The sequence below is a fragment of the Ricinus communis genome, chromosome 7 (assembly GCF_019578655.1).
Source record: "Ricinus communis isolate WT05 ecotype wild-type chromosome 7, ASM1957865v1, whole genome shotgun sequence".
NCBI lineage: Eukaryota > Viridiplantae > Streptophyta > Magnoliopsida > Malpighiales > Euphorbiaceae > Ricinus > Ricinus communis.
Genome location: NC_063262.1, coordinates 29,143,845 through 29,167,989, shown reverse-complemented (window position 1 = coordinate 29,167,989; position 24,145 = coordinate 29,143,845). Strand labels below are relative to the sequence as shown.

The 24,145-nt window shown below is 37.4% G+C and overlaps 5 protein-coding genes and 1 pseudogene across 8 annotated transcripts; 1 reads left to right on the top strand and 5 right to left on the bottom strand.

The window, feature by feature from the left end:
- Positions 1-543: 543 nt before the first annotated feature.
- Positions 544-3,444, bottom strand: LOC8263455 (receptor-like protein EIX2). The gene has a single exon (XM_048376968.1). The coding sequence runs from the start codon at positions 3,442-3,444 to the stop codon at positions 544-546; it is 2,901 nt and encodes a 966-aa protein (XP_048232925.1).
- Positions 3,445-5,832: 2,388 nt separating this feature from the next.
- On the bottom strand, positions 5,833-8,028 carry LOC8263456 (pentatricopeptide repeat-containing protein At3g02650, mitochondrial). The gene has a single exon (XM_002514732.4). The coding sequence runs from the start codon at positions 7,758-7,760 to the stop codon at positions 6,006-6,008; it is 1,755 nt and encodes a 584-aa protein (XP_002514778.1). The 5' UTR covers positions 7,761-8,028; the 3' UTR covers positions 5,833-6,005.
- Positions 8,029-8,284: 256 nt separating this feature from the next.
- Positions 8,285-9,134, top strand: LOC8263457. The gene has a single exon (XM_002514733.4). It carries the CDS (start codon positions 8,458-8,460, stop codon positions 9,028-9,030), a length of 573 nt encoding a protein of 190 aa, XP_002514779.1. The 5' UTR covers positions 8,285-8,457; the 3' UTR covers positions 9,031-9,134.
- A 526-nt stretch (positions 9,135-9,660) lies between these two features.
- Positions 9,661-13,203, bottom strand: LOC8263458 (stearoyl-[acyl-carrier-protein] 9-desaturase, chloroplastic-like). The gene is given in 3 exon segments (NM_001323709.1): positions 9,661-10,221; positions 10,464-10,968; positions 13,082-13,203. Coding segments are annotated over 3 exon segments (1,188 nt in total).
- A 2,185-nt stretch (positions 13,204-15,388) lies between these two features.
- Positions 15,389-17,463, bottom strand: LOC8263459 (annotated as a pseudogene).
- A 144-nt stretch (positions 17,464-17,607) lies between these two features.
- On the bottom strand, positions 17,608-24,101 carry LOC8278923 (chromatin assembly factor 1 subunit FAS1). 4 transcript variants are annotated; one of them, XM_025156607.2, is made up of 12 exons: positions 23,291-24,101; positions 22,650-22,749; positions 22,043-22,190; positions 21,831-21,954; positions 21,090-21,457; positions 20,638-20,946; positions 20,067-20,148; positions 19,852-19,989; positions 18,968-19,381; positions 18,699-18,836; positions 18,168-18,213; positions 17,608-18,046 (listed from the first exon to the last, which is right to left on the bottom strand). In XM_025156607.2, the coding sequence occupies exons 1-12, from the start codon at positions 23,759-23,761 to the stop codon at positions 17,892-17,894; spliced, it is 2,493 nt and encodes an 830-aa protein (XP_025012375.1). In that variant the 5' UTR covers positions 23,762-24,101; the 3' UTR covers positions 17,608-17,891. The 4 variants fall into 4 exon arrangements, with proteins under 4 accessions (XP_025012375.1, XP_015572224.1, XP_025012377.1 ...); XM_015716738.3 differs by having other exon boundaries at positions 17,608-18,043; positions 23,291-24,099; XM_025156609.2 differs by having other exon boundaries at positions 23,309-24,099.
- Between the last annotated feature and the right edge of the window lie 44 nt (positions 24,102-24,145).

Genomic DNA, 24,145 nt, shown 5'->3' with positions numbered 1-24,145 from the left:
TTCACAGTAAAATTTATAACATATATCAAGTATAATTAAGACTAGAGCTTCTGATGCTTTTTCTTCCCTTTAAATCACAAGGATTGGAGATCAAACTGTTGTATTGATTCATGGGGAAGGGAGAGGGGGCATGTCAACGCCTGAAAAATTAAACTATGGCTGGCATTTCAATTTCAACTTTGGCAAATTGCAACTACAGTAATGTTCCCGGCAATTACATCACTGTTTACATTCACATTCAGGCTGCAGTTAGGAGTGTATAAAAATGCATGAATCAATCAAGTATACCCATGTGAAAACTCCATCTTTGATTCTATTCTACAGAAAACAAAAAGGTAATATAACATGCTGCCCCTACTTTAGAGGACACAGACACTGAGTTCAGTTTGTCCCTAGCAGAAGAGCCATACACATTACAGCAACTACTGAGTGATTAAAACAACGTACAATTAACACTGTAGATACACATATATATAAAAGGTCAAAGAAACTGCATCCGTCTACTCAGTTAGACTGGCCGCTTAATTTGCAAAAAATCAATCTTCATTTCGTAATAACCGAGTATATTGAATCTTTCATGTTATCCACAAACTGGAAATACGCATGCCTCCATGTCCTCTTCAGTATCAGTGTTCCAACAACCACCCAAAAACCCACCACATATCCTGGTGCCAAGGCTGTGTAAAACCATAGCATGTCAATCCCATCATTTTCTTCATCACCATCATCCTGGGTATCTTCATCCACATGCCCATCATTTGGTGTGGAGCAGCTGGTTGGCAATGGAAAGCCACAGAGTCCAGGGTTACCCTCGTAAATGGAGGGATCAACGAAGGTTTGGAACTGGTTGGCTAATGGAATCTGTCCTGACAGGTCATTGTGCGATAAGTTTAAGTAGTTCAAGGCAGTCATAGAAGGCATGCTCATTGGAATTGGACCTGAAAGTTGGTTGCAAGAGAGGTCGAGAGTTTCTAAGAGTTTCAGGTCTCCAATCTTTGCTGGTATTTCTCCGGTCAACCGATTCCAAGATACATTAAAGGTACCCATATATGACAGTTTTGATATGCCATCCGGGATCTGTCCTTGTAGATTATTCACAGACATATCTATGACGTTCACCACAGAAAGAATCTTTGTGTAATCAACTTGTCTTCCCTTCACATTCAACTGTACTTCCTGCGAGTAGGTGACACGATTTGTCACTGGACTGTAAGGTCTGAAAGAAATTAAACCGCTAAGATTTCCCAAACATGTTGGGAGCGACCCTGACAAATTATTATATGCCAAGTCCAAGATGTGGAGATCAGGAAGCCGACAAAGACTTTCAGGAAGACTTCCACTGAGCTTATTAGCTCGCAAAATTAGTATTCCCATTGATACTAGCTTTTCATCAATCCAACTCGGTATATCTCCAGTGAATTGATTGTATCCAAGATCAAGTGAAGATACATGTGTGCAGTTTAGCAAGGAATCAGACAACAATCCTGAAAGATTGTTCCTAGACAGTTTCAACACCTGAAGCTGAGGTAGTGAGCACATCGAGCCTGGGATGCCACCAGATAGATTGTTCAGGGACAAATCTATGGTATCCATATCTTCCAAACCTTCCCAATTCTTTGGAATAATCCCTGATAACTGATTATTTGAGAGATCGAGGAGGTTCAGCTTTTTCATCTCACTAATTGAAGAGGGAATTTCTCCATTTAAAGAGTTTCCAGCAAGCTCCAAGACTACCGACGCTGACATATTTTGTCCAATTGTTGAAGGAATTGGTCCTTTAAACAAGTTGCTACTGAAAGACAGAGATTGAACATTAGAGCAAATTGGTAGGAGACCCTCTAAACGGTTGGAACTTACATCCACTCGCACTGTCCCTGGTGTAAAACTCAACGATACTGGAAGTGTTCCATGTATTTGGTTGTTTTGGAGTTCCAGCCACCTAATTTGTGGAGTGAACTTCCAGAACCAGACAGGTAGTGAGTCTGAAATTGCATCATCAATGAGGGTTATTCTAACTAATTCCTTTTGAGTCTCGAGCCATGCAGGAAATTTTGGGCCTAGTTGGCAATCACGGACTAAGATGACTTGCAGGCTGAAAGGAGGAACCCACTCTTGTCTAACATCAAACGCCAAGGACTTGTTTACAGAGGATAAGGAGAAAACTTTCAAATTTTTGAGTGAAAGGAAATGACTCTCTGAAATGTTGCCCACCCAAGAATTCCCAAAGAGATCCAAATAAGTTAAAGACTCAAGTTGGCCAATGATTTCTGGGATGTTTCCACTCAATTTATTGGCAGAAAGGTCCAAGTCCTCCAACAAGGACAACCTCTCAATGGATGTTGGAATTGAACCTGATATTGAGTTCCCAAAAATTCTAAGGGACCTCAAGCTCAGGAAGTTTCCCAAAGACTCAGGAATAAGGCCAGTGAATTGGTTATAACCCAGGTGTAAAACCTCTATGCTGAAGTTACTGCACTGAGAGAAACTATCCAGAATTTGAACTATTTCACCACTAAATGCGTTGTAAGTTAAGTCTAAAGCTTTCAAATTACAAAGGTTTCTCCAAGCATAACTAGATACAGGACCGGTTAATTCAGAATTCATGAGATTAAGTTCCACAAGAGTAGTAATATTAAACAACCAATGAGGTATTGAGGAGTTGAAATGGTTGTTGTAAAGATGGAGGACTTGCAAAGAAGTAAGATTGAGAGATGGAAGAAATTGAGGGAAGGTACGTAGACCACATCCAGGCAAACGCAGTTCTACAAGAGAAGGGAGCTTATGCAAAGCATCCAACCAAGCAGTTGATATTAAGCTGAGGTTGACATTTCCCAAGTTTAGGTACTTAAGAGAAGACAGACCAGACATCCAGCTTGCTTCAGAAACCCAAATTCTTTCAGGAAAAGCAACGAGGTATGAATATGGATAAAGATCCAGATATTCCAAATTTTTCAGGTTTCTAAGCTGAGTCGGAACCATTCCGGCAAAGGAAGCATGAGAAAGATTAAGGTATTTCAACTCAGATAGGTTACCGATGAAATCAGGGATTGGAATTTGTTGGAAATTGTTAACACTCAAATCCAAATACTGCAAATGTTTTAACTGAAGCAAAGAAGGGTGAATATGACCACTCAAACAAGAATAGTTATAAGCTTCAGCCTCATTTGCTAACATAAGATATTCAGGATAGGTAAGGTTGAAAGGGTTTCTGAGATCAAGCCGGATTACATTACCTGTCTCTGGACTGCAGGTAACACCCTTCCATTGACAGCAATGATTGCCAGTCCAAGAGGAAAGGCGCCCGGATGGATCTTGAAGAGCTCGTTTGAATTGGACAAGAGCTTCCCTCTCAATCTGAAAGCAACCTGCACTGGAATTGCTAGCTTCAACGCAAAGTAGCAAAAGAAGAACAAGACCAAAGAAGAGGAAAAGAAGAAGATGCATGGTTTTGAGGTTGTCGTATGAAACCGATCAATCTGGATCTTGGGTTTTATAAGTAGTATATAAGAAGAGGGGGGGAGGGTGCAGTTGCTGCAGTAGAAGAGAGAAAATGATGTTTGATGAAGACGTGACTGTGGTTGACCTTGAATTCAAAATAATGCAGCAAGGAATCTTACGAAAGATATTTGCTGATTGTTGCAATGGCTTCAGAGAGTATGGGAATAGAATGGTGTCAACAGGTGGCATGATGAATAAGAAAAGAATCCAAGTGGCTCTGTTAATAATGTCAATAAAATCAGTTAGAATTTCACGCACCAAAGAAAGAAAGAAAGAAAGGGAAAAAACATATTCTCTAAGTCCTTAGTCCTGTCAGAATCAGAGGGAAATGGGTGCTACTGCTACAAGCCTTTTAGAAAGAAAAAAAAAAGGTGGAGCAGTCAAAAACTGAATAGGTAGGCTTAGAAGTCAAATTGCATTGGTGGAGTGGCATCCCCTTGCTGTTGGTAGCCGCCCTTCTAGACTCGTCTTGTCTTATGCCTTCAATTTAAAGGACCATTCTTAATTAATTAATTAACTAAATCATTGCTTGCGTTTGCTTAGCTTTAATTATCCACTTAAGAATGAGATTTCTTCCCATTTTGGAATACAACTCTGAAAAGATTATGACTAGAATTCATACCATATAAATATCTATCTTGAGCAGCCTATCTCTATCTTATCATCTGCTCATTTAAATGATGATGGCCAACACAAGTCTACATTTAAGGGGCCAAATTTCTATCTTAAACTTATTTGAGGCATTTTATGTAACACTTGAAGCAGCATAGTTTTGCTTATTTATTGCACCAACCAAACATCTTAGACAAACAATTTTGCAAATGCGTCATTTGCATTCAATTAAATTCCACTCTCCTCAGAACATTCTCTCGAAACCAGAGACAACTCCAACCATCCATAAAAATCATACTCATGCATCAAAGTGAAAAGGGTTCTCCTTTTCCAGCAAGGATTCTCTTTTTTTCTTTTTCCCTTTCTTCTGGTGTGGATGTTGTATCAGCATGAGGAGCTTTGATGAATTTATATGCAGCAAACAAGCAAATCGATAATTGCTTCTTCTTATCCCTAAAGCAGTAAAAGAGAGGGAGCTGTACAGTAAGTAGTACTAGTGATTCTATGTATTCACAACAAACTTCCTAAACTACTAAACTTAACTTATGAAGGATAAAGGGAAAGAAGAGAATACTAAACTTTATAAGAACAGAGGAGAATCAATTTGAAAATACAAAAATATGATTCTATCTCTCCATTCATCAGATGATATTATCATTTCATAATAACAGCAGTTCAAAAAGTACATCTTATTATTGGTAAGAACTGAAATAGGATAAAAAATATAAAATTTATGACAATCTATTTCATTTAACTAGCATCAGATACATTCTTTAAACAACCAGTAGATGTCTTCTGCAAACATCTATAATACCCACAAACAACCCCTCACGTTAGCTTCAAGAACCATCCACTAAATAGATTCATGCTCAAGTTCTAAGCCCTAGAAAATGAAAGCCGATAAAACTTATAGAGTTGCATCAAATAATCTTGCTGTGCCTCTGTAATGTGATTGAAATTGTGCAAAATTTTATCGGCTAAGATGCCACTCAAGAAATCACATCAGTGAGCAAAATTTTATCCTCTCAAGCTGCAGAACAGAACCTATAACTCATAACAGGGGGAAAAAAAAAAACCCTGGCACATCAAACCTCAAAAGCAAGAGTGGAAACTTTAAACATTAGATAGATAAAATAAACAGTACTTATGTACCATCTCAGAAACCAACAATATCATCAAGCTGTATTAACATTCTTAACATAGATGAGGTAATAATAGAAAGCTATGGCATTAATTTCAGAGAATCAAAGATAATAAATAAGTACAGCTAGAAGAAACATTCTATTGCATGAACCAAAATTAATAATACTACTCCTTAGTCCTCATACCTGCAAGCTACTATCTTTCTTAACAGAGTCTTGCACTTCGAAAAAAAACCAAAAAAAACAGTTCAAAGAGACTGAAAACAATACAACAAATAAAGGACATGCTAATGTCTGAATTAAAAACGAAAATCCAGTGTCAAAACATGTAATGTAAGCAAGTCAACCTTATTCCAGCTATAGCAAACATGAATTCCAGAATGAATCAACAAAATGCAGAAATGTATTGAATACACTCATGACTCAGCTATAAATGGATTCAATGGATTAGACAACTAAAATTTACATTGATGAAGGAATAGTCTACTTGTTCATGTTCCTCCTTGTAGCATACAAGCATTCAGCTTAGATATGAAAGTCAAACAACTCATTCTCATCTCATGCAAGAACATCAAAGAAATGAATCATAAGCAACCAAATTTAGCCCTTTTGTGATCTAACTCATGCAAAGAGCAAGAATGCATGCCACAAAAAAATTCAAAGCTTCCATTATTATACTATGGAGAAAAGTTTACAAAAAAAAGAAAAACCTAGAGATCCAAAACTTGAACATCTGTATGAGGCATCCACACTTCAAGCTTCAGCGCCTACTTCTTTCTCAATCCCCTCATCCTCCAGCTCCTTAACTGCTCTTATAAGACCTCGTGTGATCCCATTTAGATGCAAGCCATCCTCCTTCATTTTCTCCAACAGTTTCTCTGCCCTTTCCCAATCTAAGGCCTTTAAGCATAGAGATTGAATCAACTTATTGTACTCATCTGCATTAGCTTGGACCCCAAATGTCTTCATCTCTGCTAACAAATCCAAAGCCTTATCAAACTGCTCAAGTTTGCAATATCCTCGGATGACTGTATGGTACATCACAGGGCTGAGCTTAGAGTGCTTCTTTTTGGCTTCTGATAGTACTTTGCAAGCCTCCTCCATCTGACCACCACTTGCATAACCACTCATTATTACAGCATAAGTGAAAAGATCCGGTTTCAATCCCCTCCTTACCATCAGTTGTTTCATCTTTATTGCCTCTTTCATATCACCACACTTAGAATAGCCATTGATAATGGAATTGAACACAGCATTTCCAGGAGGTGGACCCTCATCAACCATCTTAGAAAGCAACATTTTTGCCCCATCAAGATCTTTGATCCTACACAAAGCACGAATGACAGATGAAAAAGGCTTGATTGCATACTTGCGTTTTGGACCTGAGAAAGCATCCAACATCTCCAAAGCTAATTTGACAGTTTCATTCTTCTGACAGAGCAAACCAATCAAAAAATTTACTGAAGGCTGAGGTGGGTACTTGTTCTTCTCTTTTGCCAACAGATACACCAGATAGGCATCATTTGCCTTATCTCCTTTACAAAACCAGCATATAATCTTACCAATTTTCTCAGTGTCAGGCAAGGCTTCTGCTCTGAGCATCTTTTCACGAACTGATGAAGCCCAATCAAAAATAGATCGCCTACAAAGGGCTTCAATTGTATAATGGTATGTCTCAGAATCAGGAACACAGCCGAAGTCTCCAAACTTGTTGAAAACCTCAAAAGCTGCTTTCCCTTTACCTAACTTGGAAAACAAAGCTATCAACTGATTAAGAAGGTCAACATTAAGCACAGTATTCTCCTCCTCACCAATGTCCTTAACTAAATCCCATAAGGCGTATGCGTCTTTCTTCCTAAGCTCGCTACAAATAGCTCGAACAAGCGGATGAACTAAACGAGTAGTGACATTGATATCTGGCTGCTTAATCGCCCAATTGAAAAACTTAATCAAATTATCGCCTACAATAAGAGGGGTTTCGAGAACTTTGACGATAAAATCTTCATGTAAATGTAAATCCATATTATCAAGACTTGACTCTAGTGAGGCATCAGTGCTACTTTGCAACAAAGATAATACATTTTCTAACTTGTCAGCATCAATTACATAGTCAACATGTCCCTCTACCTCGCCATGAATTTGGGTATTAGCTTCTTCAGCTAAATCCGGTGAACGCTGAACAAAATTATCCATATGGGTATCACCATTTTCACTTGAATAATGGTGTGAGACTTCATTTATATCTGCTTGAGGGGAAAAATTGTGCAAATGGGTATCAGTAACTTTGCCTTCATCGTCACCATCGTAATTGTTTTGAGCAGAACCATGTGAGGAGTGGTCAATTTCAGTATCATTTGTGTTTACAGACAAATTTGAGAGAAAACGAAGGTTTTGTTGACAAGGAACCCAATTGGAGAAATGAGAAGCTGATGATACCTTGTTGTAGCTTGTGGCTGCACTTAAGCTGTGTGCTGCTTGTCTCGATTTAATAGCTATAGATCTCCACATCTTTACTCAGTGCAAGTGCTTTCCCGACTCTCTAGCTGAGAATATGCCAGGAGAAGAAAAGAAGAAGAAGACCCAGAATCAAAAGGCCAAAACCCTAATTTGGAGAGAGTCTTTTTTGGGTTTCTCCTTGTCATGGGCCAGGCTTTAGTTATAACATGGCACCATATGTGAAAAGTTTCTCTTCATTTTTGCAGTTTTGGCATTGCCAAGTCTGTCCTAATTTTGTCAAAGTTTTGTGCTTGATATCAATGTGTGCACATTGTCAAGCAACACATATTTCCAAACTAAACAGAATTGGTCAGTATAATTACTAACACCATGCCCATTTTCACTTTAATATGAAATCATGAAATATTTTCAAACACTAGGATCTTGTTTTTTTCTGAGCGGCCCCGGTTGATTTTCTTGTAGGGGCCAGTCCGATAGATGTAAAAAGCCCATTGTGATGATGCAAGTAGCCGTTAGAGAGCAATCACAGACTGGCAATGGCGTGAGGTTTGCGATCTTTTTTCTTTTCCCATTTCAACGGTTACATAGTCGTATGACCGTTAGTGCGAGAAACCCTTTCTTTTATAAATTATTCATACAAACTCCTCGCTCTCTCAACAATCATCGATCCTTCTTCTTCTTCTTTCCATCTCCATTTACAACAGATAAAGCCTTTCCTTCATTATCAAAGCAATTCAATTAGTAAGAAATGGGAGGCATCACTCTGGGCAACCCACAATCAGTGTCTCAATCCCACCATCACACTCACAAGGTCTTCTTGTTCTGCAACTACATTTTACTGGGTGCAGCCTCTAGTTGCATTTTCCTTACCCTTTCTCTTCGATTGTTGCCTTCCATATGTGGCTTCTTTCTCATCCTCCTTCACATTTTGACCATTGCTGGAGCCGTTTCAGGCTGTGCTGCTGCCTCTTCCGGGACTAATAGATGGTATGCTGCTCACATGGTTGCCACTGTCCTCACAGCCATTTTCCAAGGGTCTGTCTCAGTGTTGATCTTTACAAGGACAGGTGATTTCCTTGGGCAATTGAAGTCTTATGTAAGGGAAGAAGATGGCGAGGTGATACTGAAGCTTGCTGGTGGGTTGTGTGTTGTGATTTTCTGTCTTGAATGGGTGGTGCTCACTCTTGCATTTTTCTTGAAGTATTATGCCTATGTAGAAGGCGATGTTAGCAGTGGGGGTGGTAATATTGGTATGAGGAGAAGCGCTAAAGTGCAGCAGGAGGAGGACTTGAAGGATTGGCCATGGCCCTTCCAAGTTTAATGGCTTTAAGATCTTTCTTTTTGTGGTGCTATTGCTGTCGCATTACATTGAATTATTTGTTTATTTGATTTTGTGAATGACATTTTGTATGAGATTGTCCAGAATGCTACAGGATATGAATAGCATCTTACTTTTTTGATAAAACTCTTCTTTCTGCTTTTTTTTTGTTTTTTTGTGTTCTTTAAAGTATTGGTTGCAAAAAGTACATTTCTTTCAATTCTGTGAATCCAAGCCAACCACAAAAATGGTCTGCAAAACTTTCCAATCCCCCTATTTCCTACATCTAGTGACCAAAAGCAGAACACCGACCATATATGGGAATAGCATTACAGACATTGCATTCTCATAATTTTATTTCGCAAAATATAACAAGGTTTATACATTCTGTTGATTGAAAATAACAATAAAATTAAAACAACCCCCCATATGCGAGTAAACAGGAAACACTTTTCTTTTTTTCTTCTAGTTTCTAGATAGGATTTAGATCTGATAGTCCTTCCTTTGCTGAGAACAAGCGTTCTACCACACTTCTTTTCTCACAAGGGGGCCATCAGAATTGAACTAATTGGCCAAATACCATGCCACATTCGATGAGATGGTATTGGAACAAGCGTTCTACCCACTTTTTGCTTAAAGCTTCAGTTCTCTACCAAATATCCAGCTGAACGGGACAGTCGCTGCTTGCTTTGCCCTTCCCTGGGCTCTCTCCTCCAACCTTCTAATCCTTCCAGGCAATCCACATACAAAATCCTGAGCTCTACGCCCTTCACCAGAAAGACCAATCAGATTCTCTACCTTCCATCTTCCCACCAGAAATTCCAGAATATCAGCATAGTCCTTGGCAGTGTAGACACCAATCCTCTGGGCCACAGAGGAGTAGTGATCAAAAAGGTTATCATCCTGCCCATCGAACATCAAGTGGGCAGGCATTGAGATTTTTTTCCTCATCATGTCAGCTAAAGCCATGACAGTGCCATCCGGGTCAATCTCAAAGAGCTTCTCCGCTATCTTAGTATAGGCAGTTTCATGTCGCTTTTCATCGGCAGCAATGATGCCACATATCTGTGCCAGCTTCATGTCCCCATGCTCCTTCGCTAGTCTAGCTGTGTTCCCGTGGGATATGAATGTTGCCCTCTCTTGGAATGAAGTGTAGATGAAACCAAGGTATGGATTGTTTTCTGTTTTAGGATCCTGCAATGCACACACATGAAAAGAAAATCACCAAAGTTGGAAGAGTAATTGCGTGAGACGGTAAGGTTAGACTAGAAGATCAACGATACTTTATATATAAACTTCAAGGAATTGGTAGTCACCCTCTTTATAAAAGGAAAGATAGCAAGGACAGGAGAATTACATTTGTCAAAAAGATGTTACCGATACTGGACTACAAGTTAGCATTCTAAATTCACCAAAAAGAAGGAGAGAGATCTTACCATTCCTGACCCAATCAGATACTGAATTGTCTTCTCAATATGCTTCATATCCACCCTACCAGATAGGTAGAGATACTTGTTGAGAAGGTCACCATGCCTATTCTCTTCAGCAGTCCATGCCCTTGTCCAGATTGCCCAAGAAGTAAGGCTTGCACCAGTCTCATCTCGAACTCCATCTAGGGTGTTAAGCATTGTCTGATAAGTTGGAAGCGCTTCTTCAGTGATCATATCTCCAACCAGCACAACAAAATAGTCATCGGGCAGCTCCCTTGCCCTTTCCCTCAATTCCTTGACTTGCTCATAAAACCCTTCCGACTCGGGGTCTGGAAGAAAATCTTGTGGTTGCCAACATTTCTCAACAGGTTTTAGATGCACCAATATATTATCCTCAGCCCAACCCTCCAAGGATTTGAATATCTCCATCTTTTGCGGAGGCATCGAATGAGTCACTTGAACATGTACCTCTCGTGGAGGACTAAAGGGCTTCTTTAGATTCTCAACCTCTCTGTAACAAATAAAAGAATGGAGTTAGAGCACAAACCCTTAAAATGAGTAGTATAATAAGTATTAAAGAAGTTCCAGTTATCCAAAATTACAAATATGCAGGTAACCTTAGCATGCTCCCAAGTTTATTAGGTGAAGTGGACATCCTGAGGTTATTTCAGCCACGGAAACTTCACCTTTTCTTTTTGAAATGAGATTCTGGATTTTTGTTGTATTTAAAAATTGGCGATATCAAATTTGAGATTCTATTTGCAGAAATGTGATTTTCACATGGGAGTACTTGAAATTAAATCAGATGGATGCATGAAATAAACTACCAGCCATGCTGTGAACCAAATTATCATGTTTAGCTACAAATAGGGTCCGTCTGAAAATGTGCACCGCAACTAAAGATATAGATATTACGGTAGTATTAAGTTTCACTCAAACAATCTCTATTAGAGTTTGCTCGGACAAAACATACTCAATTTAGTTAAACAAACCAACTTAAAGAATGTGATCCCCCTTCAACAAAAGCAATCATGTTTTACAAAACAAAGTAAAGGTTCATGTGTGACAGCCCATTAAGACATTAGAATGTGAATAGAAAAGTAAAATACAGTCAAACAAGCAACCAAGAGAGAGATAGCTTCTTATTGGTAAGATGCTACCAAGTATGAACGTATACACAAGAAACAATACCAAATTCAACCAATTACCACCATACGGATACCAAATAAGTCAACTACTCAGTAACCAAATCCAGAGAAAGTAAAGTCATAACCAAAAATGAAAATGTGCAAGAGTCATAAACAAATCAAGAAACACGGATGGAAAAAGCACATAGATCGGTAACAATTTCATCACAATCTTCAGAGACAAAACCCTGTTATAAGTCCATCAAAGACTGAACTAAAACATGAAAATAATCATCAACTAGGATACCATTTATCCAAGTCTGAATGTACATTATTACAGAACTAATAAAAAATGAATAATCAAGACATGAATATTAAATTAAACATGCGGCCAGGAATTCCCACCAAAGAGGGACAAAATGGGCACATAATATTGCACACGCATTGAAACCAGTCAGCCAACAGGATCTAGTTCCAATGGAATAAGTTAACCTTGATTCACACCTAACTCTTAAACAAATGAAAACATAACATAAAATAATGTACACAACACATAGATCAAAACTATACTAGACAGAGAAAGCCCCACATGCAACTCACAGACCACATAGATTCACCCTCTCCTGTATAATATTGATAGATTCCAGATTTAAAAAGTAAAAACAATGGAAAGAACAACAAATCACATAACATTTTCCAGAAATTTAAAAAAGAGACCAAAAAAAATAAAGAGAAAAGGAACCTTCAGCACCAATAACTTCCTTCCCAAATTTCCAGATGAGCTTCAAACAAGCAAGGGATGCAGCTTTAAAAAAATTCTTTTATAAAAACCATGCATGCATGCATTGGTTAATTTTTCCTTTTTTTTTTTCTAAACAAAATAAAAAGAATATCAAAATCAAATCAGCATTGATTAAAAAAGAATCATTTTAGAGAGAAAGCAACAATAAAATAAAAATCAAGAAAGAGGCCAAAGGGGTTAGAACATAATCACCAAACCAGCATTATAAACGCAAGTTATGAAGCTAATGACAAAATTAAAGCAGGGAAAACACATCAATTACAGTGTTTGAGGGCAATTCAAACATAATTTACAGCATGATCAAACAGAAATCGTAAGGATTGATGCCAAAAAAACATGAAAAAGGATTTAAAATGAAATTATTTCTGAGAAAGCCAGCGAATTGAGCTGAATCAAAAACAAAACTAGGAGAAAACTGAGAACAGGACAATCCCGACCCACTTACACACACGAAGACAGCGAGAAAAGAAAAACAAACAAACAATTTAGAGAGAAAACGTGAAAATAGAAAAAGACATACATATGAATGACATCAAAACAAAAAAGATTTAAGAGTCGTATAATGAAGAACGACGAAAAAAAGAAGGATCTTTTGATGAATGAAGAAATGATGACCCATGCACATTCAACAAATATCAAAGAAAATGCAATGAGAAGATGAAACAAAGAAAGCAGAGAAAGTAAATGAAAAATACTTGGTGGAAGTGGAACCAACAGTGGCCGCCATGAAAACTCTATTAGGAGATCTCTGGAACGGAGATTGAGAAGGGAGTTTGTGGGCTGGTGGGAAGGTTAGTCGGTTGAGTTTTAGAGCCATTGTTTGTCCGTATGAATGTAACTCTGCTTCTTTTCTCTCAGCAACAGAGACAAGAACAACAGTACCACACAAAAAGAGAGGAGCTTTTCTCCTTTTTTTTCAATATTTTAATCGTTTAATGGTATCAAGAATCGAGCTTTGCCTTTTAAGTTTTGATCATGGATCAAAACATAGAAAGGTGATCTGGGGAAGAAAGGGGAGCTAAAAAAAGGTTGAGATGAAAAGGAAGAAAGAGATACGCATCAAAACATAACATAAGCACACACCGCACAGCCAATTGTCGTCGACAGAAGGACACGGAACCAACACATCCCATTAATAAGAGCTTCCCTTTCCGTAATGCCATATGTTTTTCTTCTTATTACATTTCTTGCCATTCTCCTTTTCTCAAAAAGAAAATTCATATTCATAAATAATAATGAAAAGCACATTTCTTTATGTCTCTGTTGTCAATTATTCCTCTTAGGAGAGGGAACAGAAATTGGTACACCCTACGCCCTGTTACTCTTAGCTTTCAGTGTGAATTTTATTGACCAGTAAAAACATTTAACACGAGGCTGAATTATTTATGAATTTTAAAATTAGTATGATTATAATTCTTAGTTTTAATTTCAAATATTTATAGATTTTCTACCATTATTCTTTTCTTCATTTCCCTCGCTGCCTTCACACTTTTTATAATTATGTCACCATTTTCAAAACACAAACATGAAAAATTAGCCGACGTTTGGGTAAATAATGTTTTAATAACATTTTGCACGTGCAATGGGCAAGGCTAGGAATGTAAATATAAAGGAAGGGAAGGGCAAAGAGTTGTATATAGAGTGTAACGAAAAGGAAGGCAGTCTTGTTTTTCACGTCAAAAATCACATTTAAGTGCTGTGTTTGGAGACGTGGATATATGATGGGCCTAACCTTATAAAGGGCCCCACTTTAAGGAAAATGAATGCATATAATTCCATTCCTATACTTATCCCTAAACTTAGTTTTATATGGACAATTTAACCTTATTAACCAAAAAGAAACCATAGCATGTGATTATTAAAAGATGAAAAGCTTACTTTAATAACCTACAACCTTCAAAAAACTCATATCAAAAATTAATTAAGAATAGATTTTGAATTTGAATCTGAATCTGAAAATATGATGGATGAAGAAGTTGAATTTAGGAATGATTTTAAAAATATTATACAAATATTTTATGATAAGCCATTCAAATCCACAAATTAGCATGTGGACTGCTGATTAATAATTGTTTAATATTCACATATATATATATATAATGCCAAATGTGTGAAACACAAGCAAAAAGCCACATGTGCTTATATGACATGGATTCAATTAATTGAATCGAATCCCATATGTAGTGAACAAATTATGGCATGGAGGGCACCCTTGTTCTATTAAGAACCCAAACCTTGTTTAAATAATATATATTGTTCAAAACTGATTGATATAAATATAATTGTATTATTTTATAATTATATTTGTATGTACTCCTACTATAGTTACCATAAAAATAAAATTTATTTAATTTCGCATCCTCTAAATATCGAAAAAGCTTACGCAATTTTAGGCTGATTAATTCTCAATTAGGGTCACACGGAATTGTTATAACTTAATAGATTAGGGGCCCAAATATTGTTCTCACATAAAAGCAAATTAAATTCTAAAATTAATGATATTGTGTCTGATCCTATAAATACAAGAAAATTGAGGACCTAAGATTTAATTAATAGTCAAAGATATTATCAAATAAAATTTTGATTCATTTTGTAGCGGCTTATAAATCACATGAAGTAAATCAAATGCTAAAATTAATAATATTAGATATGATGAAATACATGTAAAGAGATATAAATTGTTAATATTAATATTAAGAAACACTTGGCAAGAATGATTATTCTTGAAATATGGAAGTCTTCACCTCCTCGCTAGGTGAGATTTCACTTTTATGGCAACCATAATCTATCGCTCATTCTAGAATAAAAAAAAAAATTAATAATAAAAAATATTATAAAAGATTGATTAAATTGTAGGGACTAAATATTTTATCTTTTATATATGTTTATTAATTTTAAATTATTAAATATGTATTGACTATCTAATATTTATATATAGATTTGTTATATAGATGCGAATGAGTGAGTGGAAATATATATATACAGCAGACACTAAATGAAAATAATAAGAAAAGAAAGCAACTCAGGCATTTATATTATCAAATAGGTAGGATTCATTTGAAGTTATTAAAAGCATTGACCAGCCATCTCCCCGAAAAGCAAAGAAATGAAGAGAAATCAGCAGACTTATGTTCTCAAAATCCAACTGAAGCCTGATGATTTCTTTTTGGCTCTCTCTTCAGCTCTTTCCTCCAATTTTCTCAGCCTTGAACTCAATCCACATACAAAATCTCGAGCCCTATGTCACTCCTCAGATACTCCTCCCAACTCCTCTACTTCCCATCTTTTCACTAGAAACTCCAATATATCACCATAGTCTTTCACTGTGTAAACTCCAACTCTCTGGGCAGCACCTGAGTAGTGCTCGAAAAGGTTCTCGTCCTTCCCATCGTACACCAGAACTGCTGGCATTTGAATTCTTTTCTTCATCATCTCAGCAAAAGCCAACACAGTCGCATCCGGATCGATCTCGAACAGCTTCTCCACAATCTTAACATATGCGGTCTCATGTCGTTTCTCATCAGCAGCAATCGTTCCACATATCTGTGCTAGCTTCATGTCTCCCTGCTCCTTAGCTAGTCTCGCAGTGTACCATGGGACACGAATGTTGCTCTTTCTTGAAATGAAGTGTATATGAATCCATGATATGGGTTGTTTTCAAATTTTGCATCCTTCACGAAGAAATGGACAGAATGAAAAAATAAATGTCAGTTTCTAATAAGAACAAAAAAATGGTGATAAAACATCAAGAAACACATAAGATGACCGACCATGCCACAACCAATGAGATACTGAATAGTCTTTTCGATCATTTTCATGTCTACTCTTCCTGTGAGGTAAAGATACTTGTTGAGAAGATCGCCATGTCTGTTCTCTTCGGCAGTCCAAGCTCGAGTCCAAATAGCCCAAGGACTAAGTGAGGCACCAGTCTCGTCTCGAACTCCATCAAGTGTGTTAAGCACAGACTGGTATGTTGGAATTGCTTCTTCGGTTATCATATCTCCTACGAGCACCGCAAAATAGTCATCAGAAAGCGGTTGTGATCTTTCCCTCAATTCCTTCACCTGATCATAGAATCCTTCAGAATCAGGTTGTGGAAGAAAATCTTGTGGCTGCCAACATTTTTCAACAGGCTTTAGATGGACCAACAAGTTCTTCTCAGCCCAACCTTCCAAAGATTTGAAAATCTCAATCTTTTGAGGTGGCATGGAATGAATTACTTGAAACTGCACTTGTTTTGCAGGGCGGTAGGGTCTCTCTACGTTCAAGTTCTCCCTGCAGAAACAAATCAGAACCATTAATAAACCAAATTAGTTCAGCAATATATATTTAAGTAACGTTTGCAGGGAAAAGAAACTGACCTTGTAGAAGTGGAGTCGAGGGTGGCCATGATAATCTTGGGATGTTGGGTTGTTTGGAAGGCCAGCGAGCCTAGACTGAGGATCATTTTTTTTGGTTTTGGTTCTGGTTCTGGTTCTGGTTCTGGTTCTTTAGCTGCTTGCTTAATCGCACAAGTATAATATTTCATTCTATATATAGCAGATTTGCGAGAGATGGAGTAAAGGAAAGAATATGGAATAAATAAAGCAGTTAGCAGTCCCTATTGTGCAACTTAATGATGGATAAAAGACTGGGTTTCATTTCAAATTGGAAATGTTGCAGTTATTTAGTGGTGGCAGCATTCGCACGGATTAAAAACAGGCAGCGCAGAACAATGACTACAAAAAGCAAAATGACTTGCTGCCATATATGTTACTTGCAGTTGCAGAAAGCGAAGTAATGCCGAAATAAGTAATCGAATGCTGCCTCTGCCTGAAAAAAGAATGGGATATTTTGGAAATAAATTAACACCATTGCTTGCAGAATCCCTCACATGCCATTTATTTTTCTCTTTCTATTTTCTTTTTTCAGAGAAAAAAGTGAAACAATAGCAGTATCTCTCTGGTACTAAGTACCTGCAGGATTTTGAGACTCAAAAAAACAGCTCCATGCTGTGTGGTATTATGAAGCACACTGCAATCATGTAACGGAGCAAAATGCATAAGCAACTCGCAGTCGGTGTGGTGTACGTACTACTATCATAACAGCAGCTTTACGGTCCCACTGGTACAAGCATGCCTTTTTCTATTTCATGGACAAGCTACTGCTGCTTCTCTTGTGGTCCCTCACCTCTACCCAGTAACATAATACTGAATCCTTTCCGAGTGAGTACAAGCATTCATGCACAACACATAATATAATACTAAACATTACTATCCACAATACAGGAAAATTTTATTTTAATAATCTATTTTTCGCAGCTTTACCAAAGCTGGCTTCTTCTCACTCTAACCTAACATTCAATTGGCTCAGTGAGTGGACCGACAAAGAAATCTTTCTTTCACTAAGATTTTAGTTACCATAACACCGACATCTAATTACACTATACTATGGTATATTAGCAGATAAGGTAGTGCACATAAAACTGGAATGCCAAGAAGCAAAAAGTGAAGCCACCGAAAAAGGCTACGTGCAAGCCTGCTGGCCCTGAACTGCAGAACCAGGTTTTCTAGATGGCTCTGGAGAAGTCGCTTCCGGATTGATACTTTCAGCAGCCGGAGGCAAGCACCTCTTTGAGAAAAACTTTGAGATATTTTGCATTCTTCCTCCACCTTTCTCTGCTTAATTTGAAAAAACAAATAAAACATAGAGTACTTCAGTATTATTGTTAAAAAAGAAAAAGAAGAGAGGAGGATACAGATGGACTCATTGAACTAATTAAACCATATTAGCATAAAATACCTGGTGAAATTGATATGCCAACCTTATCTAGAATCTCTTTCTTTACCTGCAGCATAGGAATATGGTTTAGAACTTTCATCCATTCATCAATGAGCTTAAATATAATGCATGTATTCATGTTTGTAGTATCCAGTTTGCCATCACATATAAACTAGCTTCAGCACATGGAGCAATCCCAACATAAACCCAAACCAGATAGCAGCCAAAGCTAAATAAAAAAACTATAAAAGAAAACTAGGCTGATACAATGTATTTAAAATTCAAATATATAAATAAACAACTAGCTATCTATCACATAACACCAGAGATTCGTCAAAAAGGATGAAGTTAATAGGCCTGCCAGTCCATTATCAAACAAAAAACTCTGCCTAAGCCTGCTAAAAGACATAGCTGACCTCTAGAGATCAAATAGCAAGCATCACAAATTCAGTAATTTCATTCAAGAAAGTCCATTAAAAAGAAAACCATGAATAGAGGGATATCACCATCCTAATATTGGGAGTAAGGTATTTCACCAAATAGCTGACTAACCTGCCAACGGTTGTCCACAAAATCTGATATCTCGCGAACTTTATTCCTAATCTGAGACTTTGAGACAGTAGGGAACTTCTGTTGCAACAACTCTACCACTTTATTGATGCTATGTGAGCCAGACTGAATAGCAGAAACCTGTTAGCAAGATTGCAGTCAGCAGCAAAACAAGTATTTCTTGAAATTTTAATGGTTCCTCCAGGAAACCAGTACTATAAATTCTAAGGCAGTTAATATTTTAAATGAGGATCAAATATGCAGCAACTTACAACTATAGGCATATCTGACTCTTGTATAGTTGTCACAGCTGAGATATGTGTATTACTGGCCTTGACAATTGAAAGGCAAGCATCTTGATCTTCAGCTAGCATGTCGACCACTGAAATTTCCACAGGTAGCCCACCAGGGTTCATGCGCATGCTAAGAGCTTCCAAACACATCTTTTCCGACTTAAAGGTACCCGTTAGATCTTTGGCTGCTGACAAGGGGTCCTTCTCATGCATTAGATTTAATATAATCAAAGGCTGGTTTTTCCTAAGTGCAATTTCTGTTAAATTGTTCAGATACTTTTGCCATTGAAGTAAGGTACGAAATTCCTCATTCTCCAACTCTTGCTTACAGCTAGGTGTACCTCTGGCCTCGTCAACTGAGAGATCAGTTTCCAGTCTATCAACTTCTACTCCCTGAATGTAAAAGGCAAGCAAATTTACATAAATATGCCAATTGCTTTCCTATTATAGTGTGTAAACGGACAGATAGTTGTTCTCCAAGTGACTTATAAATGTGCTTATTCAGAAACCTGACATGGCATGTTTAAATAGCAATACAAGTTGGAATGCAAAAGAAGAAAATGGAAAAAACAGCATTAAAGCCTCTTAGAAAAGCAAACATGTGTGACCATGTCTATCAGAAAGAGTAATTGAGGAAAAAGAGCATCTTCATGGGAACATGTCATAATAACATTGATTACTATGAGCAATAGTTACTCAGGCAAGATAAACTCAGAATAGAACAGAGAGTTTGCCAGTCCAAAAACATCTCTCAATCATTCTCCTGTTGTCATCAACTGAAGCTTATAAAGCATTCCACAAGCATCAGACAACAAAATCAAGAAAGTTGAGTTCTGAATTGCGCAAGAATCTCATTTTATTACCTCATTTTCTGAGAGATACCCATCAGGAACAAAAAATCCATCTTCACTTTCATCTTCATCATCTTTTAAACATCCTTCCTCTAAACTTTGTTCTTCATCATCCTTATCACAATCTGAGAGGCTTTCACCAGGATCCTCCTATAGAAAACAATTAATTTAGGATATGCTTTTCTTAGTGACAATTTAAATTTCAGTAGGAAGACTGAAGAAGACACCTCTTCCCATTCTTCATCACTGTCGACATCATAATCCAAGTCTGGTTCCTTCCTAAAAGGATGGCGTGGGCCAACAACATGACTGAAAGAGCAGAGCATATCATATAATCAGTTCCATATCCAGTCCAGATGCAATCAATGTTTATAGGCAATACCTTTACGGAAACTTGCAAGAAAATTATTACCAGAATTTACAGCCTATACCCATAATGGTGTTGACAGAGTTATAAGAAAATTCTAGATGAATATAGCACAATGTACTAGCACACAATACAGAATGCAAGTATGCCTCAAAAATAATGATTATCCATGATATGAAAGCAAAAAAACTTAAAGAAACAGCAAAATAGTGACTTAAATCAAACTGTTAGTGCTTTCAGCAGTTGAAAAAAGTTCGCCTGCCTTGCACACACCTTCCCTCCACATTTTTGCAGAGAGGCTGTAGTCTGTAGTCCCAGGACTAGAACCCATGATATTCTGGTCATAAAAAATACAGCTACATTTCCAAGATTTATCTAGCTAGTTCGGCTAACATCTGGACATGTTAAGATATCATGAAAGAGGAGTTCACCTCTTCTTAGGCCAAATTCCATAAAATGCAGGTCTGTGACTCTTGTCAAACTGCAGCAACTGCTTCCTCTGGATCTTTCTAGCATCAGAACTCTCTAAATTCATTACACACGATCTATCATCAGAAGACTGTTCCCATCCACTTACAAGCTTCTCTACGCTCGACTCATCATCATGAGCAAGATCCCGGTTACCAGTTAGCTTAAGTTCCTTAAATAGTTCAGTCTTAGGCTTCTGACGTATGCTCCAATGTTGTTTTCTATTCGAACGGATACTACGACCCATATGACACCAGGAAGACAAGTGAAACCTGCAAAGCAAATCAATCTTACTCATTATACCAAAGAGTTGTATCCCTAGGAAGGTTAGGTCGATGAGATTTAAAAGAAAAAAAAAAAAGATAAAAGAAAAAAGAAAGACAAGGTGTGGCAGGCTGGGGAACATGGAACCTACTTCCAGATATTGTCAATTCCAATATCATCATTTGATGAAAGAGTAAAGTCCATAGCAAGAGTGACTGCCTCAGGAATCTTCAACCTCTGCTTGCTCACCGAATCAGAAGTTGTTGCTTTAGTTGAAGTCTCATCATTTGGGCATGGTGAATTAGATTTGCTTCTTTTAAGAAAGCGTTCCATTATTGAAGCTTGTTTCTTTATAGCATTTTTCCTTTTCAGTTCAGCTTCTTCTCTCTCTTTACGCCGTTGTTCCTTTTCAGCTTCCTCTTGCTGCTTTCTTATTTGCCTCCTCGTTTCAGACTCTTCTCTTTCACGACGCTTTTCATCCTTTTCTGTCTCCTCTTGCAATCGCTTATGCTCTTTTTCCTGAAATAAGAAAACTAACTAAAATAAATACCATTACCTTCTCAAAAGAAATATGGTTACATAATAGGAAAAATAATATAGAGCAAAAGGAATTTATTAGCTTACTGAACATACAAGCAAATATACATTTACACACAAATACAATCACACCCCCGCATGTTTGAGCTTGAGCATGCACATCTAACCATGTATATGATCTATGATCAACATAATCAAGATTAACAAGTAGTTCCGCCACATGAAAAAAAGTTAAGTTACTGTATTAAATGTTCTTATGACATTCCTGAGCATCCCTTATACGAACTAAGCAACATAAACTTGTCAACCGTTAGACATAAAATGCATACAACAAAACCATGAGATTTGTACATACAGTTTGCCTCTTTTCCTTTAGAAGTTCAAGATCCATCCTCCTTTTCTCCTTTTCAACTTCTCGTTTATTTTTCTCCAGTTGCTTGATGAGCAATTTTTGTTCTCGTTTTGCTTCCTTGTCAGCCCTGTAAAGATAATCAAACAATTTTACAAAAAAGAAGATTATTATGTACTGAAGAAACAAACCAGAAAAAGAGCCGAGTTTGAACATACAACTCAGCACCGTTCTTTTGTAGCAAAGTATCCACTAACAAACGGATATCTGCCTCTTGTAACACTTTGCTGAGTTTTTCTGATGCCTTCATCAAATCAAATTTGTGACTCTGGTCACTCTCTGACTTTTGTAGTGCAGCTAACATTGCTGAAATGAGCCAAAATCATTAAACGCCCAAGAATCAAGGATCAAAAGACCCATAGAAAGCCAGTCATCTTGAATTGTGTCCAGTTGATTGCAATGGTTACTCAACAATAGCAACTTCATATAGCAGGCGAGCTACATGAACACTCTAAAAAGTTAGTTATATCTTCTATTAGACTAAACAGCTAAGATGCATTGATCCCTTCATCCAGCACCCGACAAGGTCATTAAATTGACCAGACTACTGTGCGGGAAAAGAAAGCCCTAATCTTCTAACATTGTTAAAAGAAACCATATGTTCAGAGTAAAGTAAGTGCAGCCCATCTGCCCCCGCCCCCCCCAATAACCAGCTTTATTGCAAAATGTGCCTAAGAAAAAGCAATAGAAATAAAATGAAAGGAATGCTATGTTTGCTAGATGAATAACTTAAAGCATCAACAATTTAAGGCAACATCTGCTTACCAGAAACAGCACTAATTCTCTCATGGATCTTTTTCCGACATATACGACGAATTTTTATTTCACCACGCACAGATTTAGGCAACAGCTTTAGATCTCTAGTCTGCAATGACAATTGAGAAAATCAGTTGGCGATTATGGAGATGAAAATACAACAAATATACAGAGCAAGTTGCTGAAGGACAAATATTATTTGCAAAACTGTCAGCATAACAAGAATGGCCTTCCCATATCAAATCAAGCATGTTTTCATACCACTATTGATTGGAAGACAATCAAGCAAACTCATTGAAGCAAAGCAGATATATATAACCTAAGAAAACTAGAAAACATAGGGAGTAGATCAATACTATGCTGAACACAAAGCCATACCTCTTTTTTGGGAAGTATAAAATTCAAGCATTCAATTCAATCAAATTCTATTTAGTGAATAATCATGTTTGTTAAGTTTATAGTTGCTAGAATTCAATTCTTTTAATATAGAAAAAGAACAAGGCATTAAGAAACGAAACAGTGACAGAATCAGCACGATTTTGCAAGAATTAAACTGAATTCTTGCACAAGATCCATTTCAAACATAGCCTTAAGGATTTGAAAAAGTTAACCATGCTCAAGTTATTGTTAATCAAGACAGCAATACAAACCAAGATCCAAACCAGTACCTCCCAACACCAGAGAGAATCGGGAGTCTGATCCTCCAAAACATCAGCATCGACATTGGGCACTCCATACATCACTCTCTGCCCTACAAACAGCACCGCACTCTTCACCAGCGCCACCGTGGCAATCATATTGCTATTAAAATTGGACAACTTTTCATAAATAACCTCCACCAACTTCGACAGAGCCAACTCACTCTCCTCCATCAACAACCCCACCATCCCATTCACCATATTCTCATTTCCGCTGATTTCCCAATCCAGACCAAACCCTCCTTTCTTTTTCATCATTTCTGCGTAATACCCATAAAGCCCTTCCATTTCTTTCTTCAAGGCTTCCATTTGGGCTGCTTTCTGCTCAATCGTGAGCACCGAGGTTAAAGATGCTCGCTTTCGCTTTAGGGTTTTCTTGGGCTCGTCGTCGAGGTCAATGACCATCCGGGACGACTCCACCATAATTTCGTCAGTTATCAGAATAATCAAAAACCCTAACCCAAACACTGACAGATAAATCTTCTGATAAAGAAAAGAAGGAAGGAGAGCGTCTCTAAGATCTGGGGAGGGTGTCAATTCACCTGCCTCACGAATTGAATGGCTTTGTTTTATGGAAGAATGTGAAAGGGGCGAGTGTGCAGTTAGTCTATACTTGCTATCCACAGAGAGTGATGGCTTAGTAAATTTACTAATATTTTAATGAAAATCCAAATCAATTGAATGAAATGATATGAAAATGGAGGGTCTCAAAATGGGAGGGAGAGGGATTATTCATTCCCGCCAAAGATAGCCATTGGGGTTTTCCTTTTTTTGGCTCCAAAAATTTCGTTGGAGTCAGGAATTGTA